General features: G+C 51.5%; 6 protein-coding genes across 6 annotated transcripts; 3 read left to right on the forward strand and 3 right to left on the reverse strand.

The window, feature by feature from the left end:
• The first annotated feature begins 602 nt into the window (after positions 1-602).
• Positions 603-3374, forward strand: V8C40DRAFT_151497 (phosphatidylinositol-3-phosphate-binding protein BEM1). The gene is made up of 4 exons (XM_083211310.1): positions 603-827; positions 1089-1802; positions 2195-2813; positions 2879-3374. The coding sequence occupies exons 1-4, from the start codon at positions 720-722 to the stop codon at positions 3160-3162; spliced, it is 1725 nt and encodes a 574-aa protein (XP_083067359.1). The 5' UTR covers positions 603-719; the 3' UTR covers positions 3163-3374.
• Positions 3375-4114: 740 nt separating this feature from the next.
• On the reverse strand, positions 4115-5659 carry V8C40DRAFT_151459 (uncharacterized protein). The gene is made up of 2 exons (XM_083211308.1): positions 5158-5659; positions 4115-5079 (listed from the first exon to the last, which is right to left on the reverse strand). Exons 1-2 carry the CDS (start codon positions 5427-5429, stop codon positions 4386-4388), a joined length of 966 nt encoding a protein of 321 aa, XP_083067360.1. The 5' UTR covers positions 5430-5659; the 3' UTR covers positions 4115-4385.
• Positions 5660-7957: 2298 nt separating this feature from the next.
• On the forward strand, positions 7958-11172 carry V8C40DRAFT_151420 (uncharacterized protein). Its single transcript, XM_083211307.1, has 4 exons — positions 7958-8383; positions 8472-8758; positions 8826-8884; positions 8960-11172. The coding sequence occupies exons 1-4, from the start codon at positions 8177-8179 to the stop codon at positions 11059-11061; spliced, it is 2655 nt and encodes an 884-aa protein (XP_083067361.1). The 5' UTR covers positions 7958-8176; the 3' UTR covers positions 11062-11172.
• On the reverse strand, positions 11172-11643 carry V8C40DRAFT_151463 (uncharacterized protein). The gene has a single exon (XM_083211309.1). The coding sequence runs from the start codon at positions 11559-11561 to the stop codon at positions 11283-11285; it is 279 nt and encodes a 92-aa protein (XP_083067362.1). The 5' UTR covers positions 11562-11643; the 3' UTR covers positions 11172-11282.
• Positions 11644-11959: 316 nt separating this feature from the next.
• Positions 11960-12778, reverse strand: V8C40DRAFT_278451 (uncharacterized protein; the record flags this gene model as incomplete). The annotated part of the gene is made up of 3 exons (XM_083221068.1): positions 11960-12001; positions 12067-12410; positions 12463-12778. The coding sequence occupies 3 exons, from the start codon at positions 12776-12778 to the stop codon at positions 11960-11962; spliced, it is 702 nt and encodes a 233-aa protein (XP_083067363.1).
• A 405-nt stretch (positions 12779-13183) lies between these two features.
• On the forward strand, positions 13184-14093 carry V8C40DRAFT_284583 (uncharacterized protein; the record flags this gene model as incomplete). The annotated part of the gene is made up of 2 exons (XM_083222167.1): positions 13184-13212; positions 13328-14093. The coding sequence occupies 2 exons, from the start codon at positions 13184-13186 to the stop codon at positions 14091-14093; spliced, it is 795 nt and encodes a 264-aa protein (XP_083067364.1).
• Positions 14094-14569: the final 476 nt, after the last annotated feature.

A 14569-nucleotide genomic window follows, 5' to 3' on the forward strand; every position in this document is an offset into this window, starting at 1 on the left:
AAAAAACGTGAGTGTTGCGACCGCACGAGGCTCGACTTTCTAGAAGCACGAGGCGCAGCCGACACTACACAAACAGGCTAGGCGTGGACTGCAAGACTAGTATTAATATTGCCTGCTAGCACGCGCAACCAACTTCGTGTGCGACGGACCTGAGCTGCCCTCTGCATCGAGCCGGCTCTTCTGCTTCTTTTCCCTCTTGCGCTCACCGTCTGCTCTGCTCTGCTTGTATCGATCGAACGTCGCCGGCCTCGTCATTGGCAACCGGACCCCCTCCCTGCTGTCGCTCGCAGCTTTTTGCGCACACCCTCCGCCCGCCTGTCGACATCGCGACCTCGCACGAAAACTAAAGCCAAACCCGACCCTCCCCCCCTCGTCGATTCTATACTCTCATTCTCTCGTACCCTCAGACCGGCCAATATCGCCTTACCGCCCATATCCCCGTCCGTCCGGCCAGATTTCGTTACACAAAGATGAAGGTGCGTCATTGCCAACTGCGCAAGTCATGCGCTGCCAGCTGCAAACCGCTCCCCTCCCCAAGTGCCGGACCGGCGTCACGATGCCGCCCGTATATCGATCGTGTTTGGCACGCCAGCCGCCTGCTTTCAAACTTTCCTCAATCAATATCACCATATGCGCAGACCAGATAAACAAACAAACAAAAACAAGCTCCCTTGCGACGAAGTTTCGGACAAAGAGAGAGGAAAACAAGACTAACAGCCATGGGCTTGGTACAGGCGCTCCGTCGGTCTATCAAGGGCGACAAGGAGAAGCAACACAGCATCTCCATTACCCCCAAAGCTGCTGTCGCAATCGTTCCGCCCAAGAAGGTTCGTTGATCAGTGTGCTGCGTTTTGCCCCTTCCCGCTTCTCTCCTCCTGCTTTTGCGCATGTCTTTGTTGAGTCGGCAAGGTCGCATGACAAGACATTATCGCGCAAAAGCAGCCCCACGCTTCCCGTTTCCCTTGGTCTTTTTTGCTCCCTTTGAGCTGCGTTTGCAATGGCATTTTCATTACGTCTTTTTTTCTGGGCCTTTCTAGTAGTTGTAACCGCGAACCGTTTGAGGGGCCCTCTTCTTATTTCGTACGCAGGTTATTCGAGCTCTCTACGACTACGAGGCCCGCTCTGCCCAGGAGCTGGGCTTCTCCAAAGGCGATTTTTTCCACGTCATCGGCCGCGAGGACGATCCGGACTGGTACGAGGCATGCAATCCTGCGCTGCCTGATGCGCGGGGTCTCGTGCCCGTAGCCTTTTTCCAGGCGTTGGGCAAGACTGAGAGGGACAGCCAGCAGTCTGATGGTGGCCGCCCACCGACTGCAAACAAGAACCCAGACCATGATTCTGGCTATGGCGAAGTCCACTCCCCCGGCGGCGCATCTGCGCCCCCCGCGTCTCAGCGCATGTCCAAGTCTGCTGGCAAGCAAGGTGCCATGGTTTACGGCGTGGTAATGTACGACTTCAACGCAGAGAGATCCGACGAGCTCGAGGCCAAGGCAGGAGAGGCAATCATCGTCATTGCCCAGTCCAACCCAGAGTGGTTTGTTGCCAAACCTATCGGTCGACTTGGCGGCCCTGGCTTGATTCCAGTGTCCTTTATTGAGCTCCGTGATATGGGCACGGGCAAGGCCATTGAGAATCCCGCAGAGGCCATCCGGAAGGCGGGCGTTCCCAAGGTCGAAGAGTGGAAAAAGATGGCCACAGCCTACAAGAACAGCAGCATCACCCTAGGCAAGTTTGAGGGCGGAGGACCATCCCAGCCGCTGGAGCAGGGCATGGAGCGTATGAGCATTCAAAATGCACCTCAGGTGAGTCTTTGTGCGATTCATCACATATCCTGCCCCTCCCTTTTACCTTGCCTTCTCCATTGCCTAGCCTTTCCCCCCTTTCTTCACTTCTCTGTCTCTCATCTCGTCTCCATGTCTCGCTCGCCCTACTCTACACTTTCCACAATATTCTCAGTCTTACGCCTTACCTTTTTCTTTCTTTGTTAATCTCTGCTTGCCCCTCTCCCTCTTTTAGCCTCTTCTTGCTCTCTCTCCTTGTCCTCTACACATTTCTTTCATATTTCACCCTCCCTCCCGTCAGTCCCCCACCGACCACGCCCCCTTACGCCTGCTTCCCGTCCAGCCTCATTGCTCTTTTGCCGTCCTCTCCATCAGCCTTGCCTTTTGATCAGGCATTAATGATCCCCCAATAGCCCCCACAAGGCGCCCTCAGTGGCCCTCCTCAGCCTGCTGCCCACCCCCAGCAGCCTGAGTTTGTATCGAGCGCGACGACGGAACTCTACGCCCCCATCTCTGCCCGGATACCCCGTTACTGCTTTGCAGAGGACAAGTATTGGTTTGTTATCGAGACGCAGCTCGAAGATGGGCGGCACTGGGAACTTTCCCGGTACTATGAGGACTTTTACGATTTCCAGATTGCGCTTCTCACTGAGTTCCCTGCCGAGGCGGGCAACACCGGAACCCAGAAGCGAACACTCCCTTACATGCCCGGCCCTGTGAGCTATGTGACCGATGCCATCACAGAAGGAAGGCTGCATAACTTGGATGCATATGTGAAGAACCTTCTTGGCCAGCCCCCCTACATTGCGCGTTGCACGCTTGTCAAGCAGTTCTTTGCTCCCAGGGAAGGCGATTATGAGATGGACCCTGCCAATATCGAGGAGGAATACCGACTGTCCCAAGGCTCTCAAGGCTCATCCTCCGGGTCACATGCTAACCCTGATTCGCGACAGTCATCGCGAAACAATCTGAGCGGCAATGGATACACTGGTCTCTCAGCCACCCCGAGACAAGTCAGCAACCCACAGTCAAGTAAGAGTTCCCCACAATCATACCTCGGGCTTTTGACAGCTCAATACTGACCTTGCTGCCTGTAGTCATGCAAATGCCATCGCAGCCCGGCCAGCCAGCTGGAGCCGCCATGAAGATCAAGATGTACTACAATGGCGATCTCATTGCCATCCGGGTCCCCACAGACATCCAGTACCAGCAACTCTGTGACAAGGTCCGAGATCGACTCAAGGTATCGCCAAACGAGCAAGTCCAGCTGTTTTACAAGGATGAGCAGACGGGAAATAAGCCCAGCCTGACGAGTGACGCCGATTTGGACGATGCCCTTAACCGCAACGAGAAGCTCATGCTGTACGTTGAAGTGGTGTAGTTGCACCGTGGGAGCCCATTAACTCTTCGATGTCTATATTTTTCTACTTTTTCTTGACTGGACGACCGGACCGCCTGCCGTGGCGTAGGTTCTTTCGCGACGCGATGAGTCACGGCGATCAACGTCTTGTACTGATGATACCCGCCTCTCAATCAGCTGGAATTGATTTTCTTACTTCTTCTTATTGCCCGGAACCGGACCTGGACTATTTTCCCTGGAAGCTTGATTCTCCAATACATATCTCCCAGTCGGCTGACGGAAACCGGACAATGTAATTTCTGGACTCACAAGGTGCCATGGCCCATCCGTTGTCACCTTTTGTTTCTTTAACACAAAATATCTTCGCTTTATTTATCCGACTCCATATATGGTTCCGGATACAAGACCGTTTTTTTAGGCCTGCCTTGCGTACGGCATGTTTTCATGATTTGTTTCTCAGATACGATTTGGATGGCCAAGCCTCGGAAAGGGCGTTTGGGAAGGACACGGCCTCCTCGTTTTTTCTTCAAAGGTCGAATCCCTGAATCAGATGTTTTTGTCGGGGCCGAACCCCGGTTGCTCTTTTTTCTTATTTGTTCTTTCTGTTTACGAGAGATGGAAGAGTGGAATTATACCTTGCTTGCGTGGATGGAATTTGCTAGATGTGGGGGAGAGAAGCATTTGTTGAAGAGAGATACGTGAGAGATGTGGGACGAGGGATCTGCCTGAGTCTAATGGAGTGGTTTGCATGAGAGGCGGAGTGACGGAAACGGGGACAATGTATGTATGGATGGACAGATGAAAATTTTGGGAGGAAAGATTTGCTAGAACTGCAAATAATAAAAGATACAACTGAAATGACACGGGGCGAATCAGCAGTAGACGGTGGATGCTAGACGGCTTTTTTTGCCTGTATGGTTTATATTTATGAAGCCAGAATTATTGGCTTGAGGGCGAATATAGGTAGTCTATATGACAGCCCTCTATGCATATATCCTATAGTCTACCAAAATGTTGATGTTGCTTATACTATTTGATACAGTACCCCAAGAACACAACGTTTACGTCTATTAATTCCCAGCTCGCCAGAACGAGAGAAAAAGAAGAAGCCAACCCAAACCAAATGAATCATTGACGCATCGCTTCATATGCAAATAATGCCAGAAGAAGAAGAAAATAGCAGCAAGAGTACAAAAAGCCATTATGCAGTCTTTGGATAAAAACAGCAAGAGTACCAAAAGCCATTATGCAATCTTTTCCATGAGATGCCGTCTCGCTTTCGTATTCACGACGCCGCCTACGCCAAACGCCGGTATGATGCGGCACATGCGCGCGGCAGTGCTGATGAGCCAGTTTGACCGCACGACTTGCCAGCGCTGGCGCCAGCCGCCGTCAGGGCGGTTATACATGTCCAGGCCGAGAAGATGGACAGGCGTAGAAAAGAGCTGGACCGAGGCCGGGGCTATGAACTGCGCCGCCGTCAACCCCGAGACGTAGCGCCCCATCTTGTCCGAGAGCCGTGCGTCCATCCACGGCGCCAAGAGCGGCGGCAAGTTGAATGAAGCAAAGATGGTCAAGCAGTCACGCATAGTAAAGAGAACATAGCTCGGCAGCGGGACAGGTCTAGGAACCGCGCCGGGAGGCCCGAAGAGGCGCACAAAGACCTGGTCCTTGTAGACGCACAGCCCGACGTTTGCGGCGGATGAGGCGGCGAACTTGCCGGGGCCGGAGGTGACGGAGCCTGCGGGGCGGTTTGACATTGTGGAGGCTGCGGTGTCGAGGGCGTTGGCGGTCATGTAGGTGCCGCCGTAGAGGGCGAAGACGAGGGCGCAGGGGCGGGAGAAGAATAGAGCTTGGGGGCGGGTGAGGAGGGTTGTGAGAGAGGAGCGGATGGAGGCGGCGAGGGAGTTGCGGCCGGAGGCGTTTTCCATGATGGAGCTGTTTTTATTATGTTAGTTTTCTTGGTTCTTTGTCTGGGATGAGAGCTGTTTGTTGTGTGTCTATGTATCTACTTACCGGTCAATGATGGTGATGATGGGGGCGATGAGGGCGCCGGCGCATGCGGCGCTTGTCGCATCTGCGCCCAGGCGCCAGGCGAGTCTGTCGGTGTTCCATTTGGACTGCGACTGTGACTGGGACGTGGATGTCATGGCAATGGGGAGGTGATGGCCATCTCTTGTGTTTGCGTTTGTATGTGTGCCTGTGCCTGTGGTTGTGGTTGTAATTGCGCTTGCGATACCCGGCATGCGCGAGGCTAGCGACTGCGACACCGCGTCGTCGGTCTTCATGAGGGAAAGAGTGATTGACGTTGGTGAAGAAAAGAATTGGTCAAGATGGATGAGTACAGAGTTGCGAGCTTTGAGATTGGCGTCGCAGAGCTCGATTGGAATGGATTGTTGTGTGGGCAGATGCAGGTCAGTTCATCAATCTATCCATCGTCTGATTCTGATGTCTTGAGAGGTACGGAGTACAAGAAGGGTTGCGGTTGAAGATTTATCCAACGTCAGCTTGAATGTTGCACCAGAACACCTTGGAAGACTCAATTGCACCGAACAATATCAGAAAATAAAACGAAACCTTAATAAACAAACATCCAACAAGAGGAATCAAAACAGGGTCACGCAGTCGAGCGCGATGCACGGAGAAGTTGGTAATTCAGCCTGGTATCGATACCGATACGGAAGCCGATACCGATGATAGGCGATGGCAGCCAGCGATCGAATCGCAAGCCAGGAATTAGCTGCACACTCATGATACGGGCTGTGAGTGGCCAGCTGCGATTCGGGGCCCGATCTCGGAGCATGGGGGGGTTAAATGAGTACATCTAAGCTCCAGCGGTTTGGATCGGTGTAGTGCTAGCAGCTTAGTAGCTACAGTAACAGTATTAGCACTTCCTGCGCAACAGGGCGACAAACGGATCACATGGAGGCTCAAGTCTGTTGTCCGTGTGTCCCAGTTGAGAGAGAGTCAGAGCTCCCGGAGCTTCGGCGGCTCGGTTCCGGTCCGCGAGTGTGGGTATGATTCCCCCTTCTTTTTTTTGTTTTAGAGAGCACTGGAGGGAGGGGCATCACGATAAGGGCAGAGAGTGACAGGGGACTTGCTGGCGGGGGTGGGTACTAACGTGAATGACCCCATGGTACAAGACTGACACGCTCATCACATGCGTCGAGCTTCGTCATCGGCATGTATCAAGGATATCGGACATGGCAGATGCACGTAATCTCGAATTAGGTGCCTTAGCATTATCGATTAGGCTCGGAGTCACTGACTTCCAGGGCGCCTCGTCTTTCATGTCAGTGGCAGTATCAGGGCTCAAGCTTACAAACTTCTAGTGTTGTTAGTACTACTAGGTACCCAAGGCAGCAAGTAGCACCCAAGAATTGAGTTGAATCCATCCCCCCTGCGTTGACTGCTGTCAAACTCTGACAGACACACCGATCTTGGGCACATGTAGCGAGTACAGAGCCACTCAGTGCCTATGCCGGTGCCTAACCGGTAGTGCTACCTGGTGTGGCTTGGCTGAGCGTCTAGCGCCAGGTACAAGCACGGGAAGCTTTGGTGAGGTCGGGCGCCAATTGAGCCACGGCCACGCATCACCTCCAGCCCATCCCATCCATCCATCCACCCCTTGCTGTCGACGTGGCTCGCGGGTCTGGTGGCTGCGTCATGGCGATGCTTCTGGGCAACGGCCGTTTGCTCAAAATAACGCCTCACTTCTACAGGCACGAGGGATGAGGTAAGCATATACGACTGTCTATCTCTTATCCTGAGTGGCTGGTGTGTACGAGCATGGCGTCCATGGCACAGCTCAACGAGCCCTTGGCGTGGGCAGTCAGCTTCCAAATCTCTCCCTTCACGTCATTTGCCTCTTCTTTTAGGCCTGTCGTCTGCAAGAGACGCTCGTGCCATCTTGCGGGCAGGGCTCCTGGACCAGGCAATAGACCCGGACTAACATGACTAGAAACGAGACAGCCGCGCCATCTCCAGCAGGGCAGAGTCAAGCAACATGGATCATGGATATGCGTATGCAGAGGGGCAATTGGGCAACCGGGGCTTATTATACTGCACTGCAATGTACTCGTCGCAACTATGCAATGCTTGATAAGCGGTCCATGATGGGATCCCCGAGGCCATTTATACGGATTTGTGACATATCAGCAGTATTATGATGGCACGCTGCGGCCTGCGGCGATGCTCGGGGCATTACGGGAGCAGCGATTCCAGACTTTCTTCAGGCTTCAAGTCTTATCTTGGCCACAATCAGGGTATGCGGAGAGGGGCTCGAAACAGCCTGCGAGTGGTCTTTTGCTAAAGAGCATGCGTTGATTGAGCCCACGTCTCCCCGTCTTGTCCGGTTAGGGAACCCGCGACAACACGCAATGCAGTACGGCCAGATGGAGCAAAGCCTCCTGGGTCGTGAGGGATTGTGAGAAAGCGGCGTCGCGTGAGAGCCAAAGCGCACAACGCCGAAACTGGGGCCTTTGTCGTGGCCATGGCTGGACCAATGTATCCGCATAAGGCTGCAATGCAGGCGGGCGGGATGGAGTCTCAATATAGCGAGCCACCAATAAGACGCCTCCAGCAATACTATCGCCATGCATACGGCTTCGCTACGTGGCCAGGGTGCTATGGGCAGAGCCCGTCTCCGCAAATTCACTCCTGATGTCTGGGTTTAGTCACCATGCTGCAGTAGTCACTGGTGAAGCCCGCATATCCCATCTATGCAGGAGAATCGCGTGCATGGCTGGCGACGACCGCGGCACAATTCAAATGGCCCACCGAGTTTGCAATTGCCCTTAGATATAATGAGTGTCCAGTCGTCTTGTCGTTGCGGGAGAAGTGAGATGCAAGCCCATCTTCACACCCACTCCATCCTGACTTGATAATTCTTTTTGTTGTCTTTTCCCTTGTTCCATTTGGTGGCGGCTCAAAGTTTACCTTTATTTTGGTCGTCTCACTACTCATCGGGGTTTCGTTTTATTCTTAAAACGACCCCAGCTTCCCTTTGCAACCCTTCACCAGTCTATATCCTACTATGACTCGGCGAGGTGGAAGCTCTGATGGAACGTTTTACTTTCAGGCATGGCACGTCGCCAAGGTTGTAAGCGGGGAGTCATGGCCTCAGAATAAAGGCCTGGCCGACTTTGTCGAGCAGAATGTCGGCCCCGCGACAAAGAAATGGCTGTATATCAAGGGATGCGTGCCAACCAGGGAGAAGCCTGGCCTTCTCGTTCCCTACTCTGTGAGTCACCACATCCTGTTGATCGACTAATATCGTGATGAAGATAGAAGAGGAAAAGAGAGGCGACTAACCAAGCTGGGTGTTGTAGATCTGTGTCAAGTTACGCTCTCCAAAGACTGGGCAGGACCCAAAAGAGGCGGAACAGGCTCTCCTCCACTTTCGCAATGAAGAGTTCCCCAGCCTTGCGAAGACTTACTTCAATTCGAAGCTACGCATATCGCTGGACTTCTTCAACTACTATTCCGAGGGCGCCGATTTCGACGCTCCTCTGGCCAACTTTGATTCTGTCAAGACTTCAAAGAGGTTGAGAGAGAAGGTCAAATCGGCCGTCAAGTTCGTCAAAAAGGACTTTTGGGGCGACCTTGTCCATGGATTGTACGTTTCACGCTGCAGACACGGTATTTTGCGTCTGATGATGGTAGCGCTAATCCACATCTTGCAGGGTCGATTCTTCAAAGTCAGAGTTCAAGGCGGCTCGGTTCATCAGGAAGCGAGGCAAAGGTATGTACAAGGCCATGGGGGACCCGGAAGACGTAGACGAGAGCGACATTGTTGACATATGCCTCGACCTATCAGACCCCGCCTCCAACCCCAACATCCTGCCTTCTACGCCGCTGCAAAATCCGCTCCCACTCCCAGTCTCGCTTCCGGACACCAGCAGCTTTGCTCGTATTGAGCAGCCCGACGTGTCTCCTTCTCCTACCCGACCGAGAAAGACATCAGAGATCTCCGACATTACTGTTAGCACTACAGATACGCGTGCTACCGATGCTAGCTCTGTGGGCTCCGTCGAAACCGCGCAGTCTTCAGTCGTTGCTGAAGAATCCTCCTCTTCTGAGTTGCAGGATGCAAAGGAGGCCTCGTCTGAGTTGGCTGTAGTGGCTGAGGAAGAGGAAGCATTCACTTCTCCGGCTGTCGAAGAGGCCGAAGTCGAAGCTGCAGTCGAAGTCGAAACCGAAGTTGAAGTTGACGCCGAAGCTGATGCTGAAGTTGAAGCTGAGGTTGAAGCTGAGGTTGAAGCTGAGGTTGAAGCTGAGGTTGAAGCTGAGGTTGAAGCTGAGGTTGAAGCTGAGGTTGAAGCTGAGGCCGAAACTGAAGCTGATGCTGAAGTTGAAGCTGATACCGAGGTAAATGCTGAGGCTGAAGTTGAAGTCGAGGCAGAAGTCGAGACTGAAACCGAAGTTGAAGCTGATGCTGAAGTTGATACTAAGGCTGACGCTGAGGTTGATGCTGAGGCTGAAGTTGATGAAGTCGAAGTCGAAGCCGAGGTAGAAATCGAAACTGAAGCTGAAGTTGAAGCTGAGGTTGAAGCTGAGGTTGACGCCGAAGCTGATGCCGAAGCTGATGATGTTGAAGCCGAAGCCGAAGCTGAAGCTGAAGTTGAAGCCGAGGTTGATGTTGATGAGGTTGATGCTGAAGTTGAGGCTGAGGTTGATGTGACGGCAGCAGATTCATCAGACGCATCGTACCAAGAGACCGTGACTGAACCTGCCGAAACTACTACTACTCCCGCAACTACCATGACTCCTTCTTCCAGCGTCGTTGCCGCCAGGAGAAAGACGAACTATATCTCACCTCTAGCCGCACAGACAGCCTACTTTATGGTGCAGAATAGCGGCAACTGGCTTCGGCACCTCATGGCCAACCACGGTCAGGGTGCCCAAAAGCTGGGATCTACCTTTTTCGACTCGCCCATCATCCTCGCTACACCTCCACAGGCCTTAAGCCCGGACGGCATGACGCGTGTGTATTTCATGTCACAAGCCACGAAAGAGCAAGATGAAGTGATTTATGACCAGAATGGACGCCCGATTCAAACTCGCAAGGGCGACAAATCAGTCAAGGAATGGGTCGTCGGAACCGCCAAGATCTCGACCCAGGCTCTCACCATGCATCTTGGCAAGCAGCTCGAGAATAGGAATGCCAGACTCCTACCAGCGCCTCCGCCCGCGGTGCGTGAGGTCGACTCGGTCGTTGGTCCCAACAACCGACTGATAGAGATGACCGATGCGCCAGGCATTCCTCAAGCTATCCTAGTCACAACGCCCCCTGTCGAGGATGTCCGGGAGGGCGATATTGTGCAGGAAGAGCACGACGACGGCTTTGTTCATATCGAGACCAACGTCCTCAACCAGCTGGTTGAGGAGGTATCTGATAATGCAGACAACGTCGATAAGAAGGGCAAGGGAGTGATGAAGGCTGAGAGGAAATCCCGTTCCAAGGGCAAGCTTCCGAACACCAAACACAGATCCAAGACAGACAAATCAAGGATCAAGAAGACGGCCAAGGTGGATCAAACGACGGATGCCAGTACAAGCGCGAGGGCACATGTCAGGTTTGATATCCCGGTTGACGCTGATAGCGTCCCGCCTCGCAAACCATCCAAGGTATATACTCCTCCTTTCAGCCGGAAATCTTGGCGAGATGTGGAGCCTCAGATTGAGCCACAGGTCATGTACGATGCCACGAGCGGATACAACTTTTTGCAAGTAGAAGACGTCCAAGTCTTTTCGTTCTCGACGTCCTCCCACGACACGGTGCTGCGCACTGCTCCCGTCGCCCCCGCGGCGGTTGAGGAGGGCGAGGGCATCGGTGTCTGGTCACCCCCGGTTGTCGGCATTTTCTCTTGGATGTGGGATTATTTGGGAGGAGCGCCCAAAGTCGCTCCTGTGCATTAGTCTTTGCTTTTCAGGATGGAAAACGACGCGGTGAAGGGGATCTCTGAGGAGAGAGAGCGAGCTCGATGTGCATTTGAGATGACATGGAGGTCATGGGAACAGGCAAACCGCCTTTGGAACAAGGGGTTTGACAATTTGGAATTATCAACGGCATTGCGATGGCGCATGGGTCTTCTTTTTTAAACACCACTTTGCACGCATCTCTTTCTTTTGTTTCTATTCTACACATTTCTCGCTTGGGGCCAAGACTGGGATTGAGCTCCCTTGCGACTCATCGTCGTCACGAACACTCGTTTATTCCCTTTGTTACAGAAAAAGAAAGAAAACACGACGGATAATGATGACGAAAGAAAGAGAAAACGATACAAAGGCAAACGAGGGATACAATGGCAAATTGGACATGGGATCAGCATATACGAAATTATGAAACACGATATATAGGCATGGCATGGAAGGATGGGATATGGGAAAGACTTGGCCGGAAACAGATTGTAAGCCATTTATATAGATAGATTATAGCATTTGAAAAATGATTGAAGTCAGGTTTTAGCCTGCTTATTGGATTCACTTTTTTTATTTCTATTGCGTTTTGAGTTGTTTGCCAAGTTGTGATCATCATTTGTTGACTTCTCACGCCTCAAGATCAAGTATCATTAAGGATAACACACATGACCGCTACAGAAAGAGAATGTAGATGCCCGTACAGTGGATTCTTGTATAAAAACTCACTTACGGAGGAAAGAAGTCAATTGCAATGAACACTATCTATTTCTAATGCCTGAAAACACTCCAAATATTAACTATGCACCGATTTCAGATCCCAAAAGAATATCTCATCTAGTTGTCTATATGCTTCAAGGTGTGTTGTGACAAGTATCAACTGTGCTGAGGCGCAATATTAAACTTGGTCTAACCCTGTTCCCTGAGAAACCAATGAATCCTGCTATGTCTGTCAGCTTGTGAAACCATCCAGGACGAATAAAAAGGTGTAGAGGTAGAGCTTACTATAACACTTGGCGGAAGATGTTTTCCCCATTTCACTGCCGTCGTGCTGTTGCCAATCCAAACCTGGCCGCTCGATTTATTCTCCACTGCCCGCACGTATTTCTCGCAATACTCTTCGGTGCTCATTTTTGCACCACCGCCGCCTAGGGCACGTTCTCTAATAGCTTCCTCTGCGCCTTTGTAAAGAGATGTCGAAGGTAACTGAAATCCAGTGTTTTCTGATCCAAGGTTGCTGTTAACGACTCCGGTGACCACTGTGAGTACTTTGACGCCAAATGTAGCCATCTCCAGACGTAGCGTCTCGCTCAGAATCATTACGGCTGATTTCGATGCGGCATATGCTCCTAATTGAAGTCAGAAAATGGATTCAACATCTAAAACCTTGCCTGTACTTACCTCCAAACGGGACATTCAAGTAGCCCGCTATGGAGCCAGTATTGGCAATAGTTCCCTTCGCCTTAATAATAAGAGGACAAAATGCTTTTATCATCGCTAAAGGGCCCCAGAGGTTAACATCAAACATTTTCCTAGCTTCCTCTTCATCAGTGTCCAACACTGGCATCATCATTAATGCACCAGCATTGTTACAAAGGCAATCGAGACTTCCTCCAGTCTCCTTCTTTACTGCTTCAACGGCAGAGTCGATGCTGAGTGAAGAGGTCACGTCGAGTGCAAGGAGTTGGACGTTGGGGAGGTTTGCTAAGCTTGCCATCTTTGAGATGTTGCGGGTTGTTGCAAAGACTTTCCAGCCGTGCTTTTGGAAGGAAAGGGCTAAGCCTGCGCCGATTCCTCCATCGCTGCAGCCTGTAATGAGAACGGATTTTGGTGACATTTCTTGAGACGGTTTGATTTTGTAAAAATGAAAACTTGTTAGACAGTGAAAAGCAGAAGAGGGGAGCAGAGAAGGGTGGTAAATCACGAAATGATTGATCTTGGTGAAAGAGTGTAATAGAGACTTCAAAGCTTCAGCAACTATCTGAAATTATATATAGTAGTTCTTATACACTCATACCAGGGACATATATGCTTTAGAGTCGGGTCAACTCTGCACCGCCCAACTCCAACGGATCACCAAGTTGGAGAAGAATACGGATTGGTCGCCTGAATCAGTATCATAATGCTGACTGTAAATGACCGAAATAGGAAGTGAGGGCGAGATATAGTTCGAAGTGTCGGTGGAATTGATTCCTCACTAACAAGACAAATTATTTTCATATTAATCGAGGACTCGCATTTTGCTCATTTCCCACGACAAATATAGGCTAAACCGACCGCTCAAAGCCACAACGGCTCTAGGCACACCATATGAAACGGTGCGTCAACAGGAGTATGATAGGCCAGGAGATGGGACGAGGAGGCGCTTGGTGGTGACGGACGCCAACGGTGTCAAAACACGGTATATCTTGGACGGTTTGGGACGGCTATGCGAGGTTGAGAAGCAAGACAGGGGTGATTTCTCCGAGAAGAACGTGGATGTCTTTCGCATGGTGCAAAAGCGCAACTACAACGCCCAGAGCCAGTGCATTGAAATGGCCGAGATCGACTGGCTGCGAACGGATAATGGCGGTCCCATTGCTCCTACACACCACGCCCACCCTCATGCTTCTGTTCCGCTCTCTGCGTCGAAGTACCATCCAAACTACGCTCCTCAACCGTATCTCCCGTCTCAGTACCCCCAGCAGACTGCTTTCTACAGGACAACTGACAATACCGGGGTCGTGAGCATATCAGAGACAGATCCGATCAGCTTGACTAAGACTGAAGGCACTGAGGGCCAGGGCCTTATCAAGACACATCGTAATACGCTGGGCCTCGTCACCAAAGTAGGGCTGATTCAAAAGAATGGCCAGCAATACAGCCAAGTCGAATACTTTTACGATGGTATTGGTCGTCTAAGGGAGCAGAAAGAGGCACTCGGTCGGCTGACCAAGTTCGAATGCGATGGTTTCGACCGTGCCACCAGAACCACCTGGCCTGACCCCCGCGAGGCCACAACCTTGCATTCGACTCAAACCGCCTCGGTGTGACCCGAATCAGTCTCTATCGATGGCCTGGTCGTTGGTGAAGAGTCATTTGACGGACTGGGTCGATCAAACGCAAAACCGTTGGCAAGCGAACCACCACCCAAACCTACCTAGGCAATGCGCCAGAGCCCAGTCAAGTTACGACACATAAAGGAGTGCACGTATTCAATTGCAGTTGTTCTAAACAGTTTTGTTTGAGCTCCCAGTCAGTGACAGATATATGTAAATATTTAGCGGTGACCCATTTGCTAATTTACTGCTCTGTATGAAGAATTCACTACTGAGCTCCATTTCACATACAACACAGCTGATGTTATCTGTCACATCAATTTTGGAACTTTGAACCCTGAATCAAGCGACTGAATCCCAATCTGAGTACCCAACAAGAGTTCTAATGTAACCCTATCTTTCCAATTCCATACAAACACCTCGGTAAACGGTTTTATAATCCTTTTTATACATGTACCATACTAATCAAT

This window comes from Trichoderma camerunense (assembly GCF_050948025.1).
Source record: "Trichoderma camerunense strain CBS 138272 chromosome Unknown V8C40scaffold_30, whole genome shotgun sequence".
Lineage (NCBI taxonomy): Eukaryota > Fungi > Ascomycota > Sordariomycetes > Hypocreales > Hypocreaceae > Trichoderma > Trichoderma camerunense.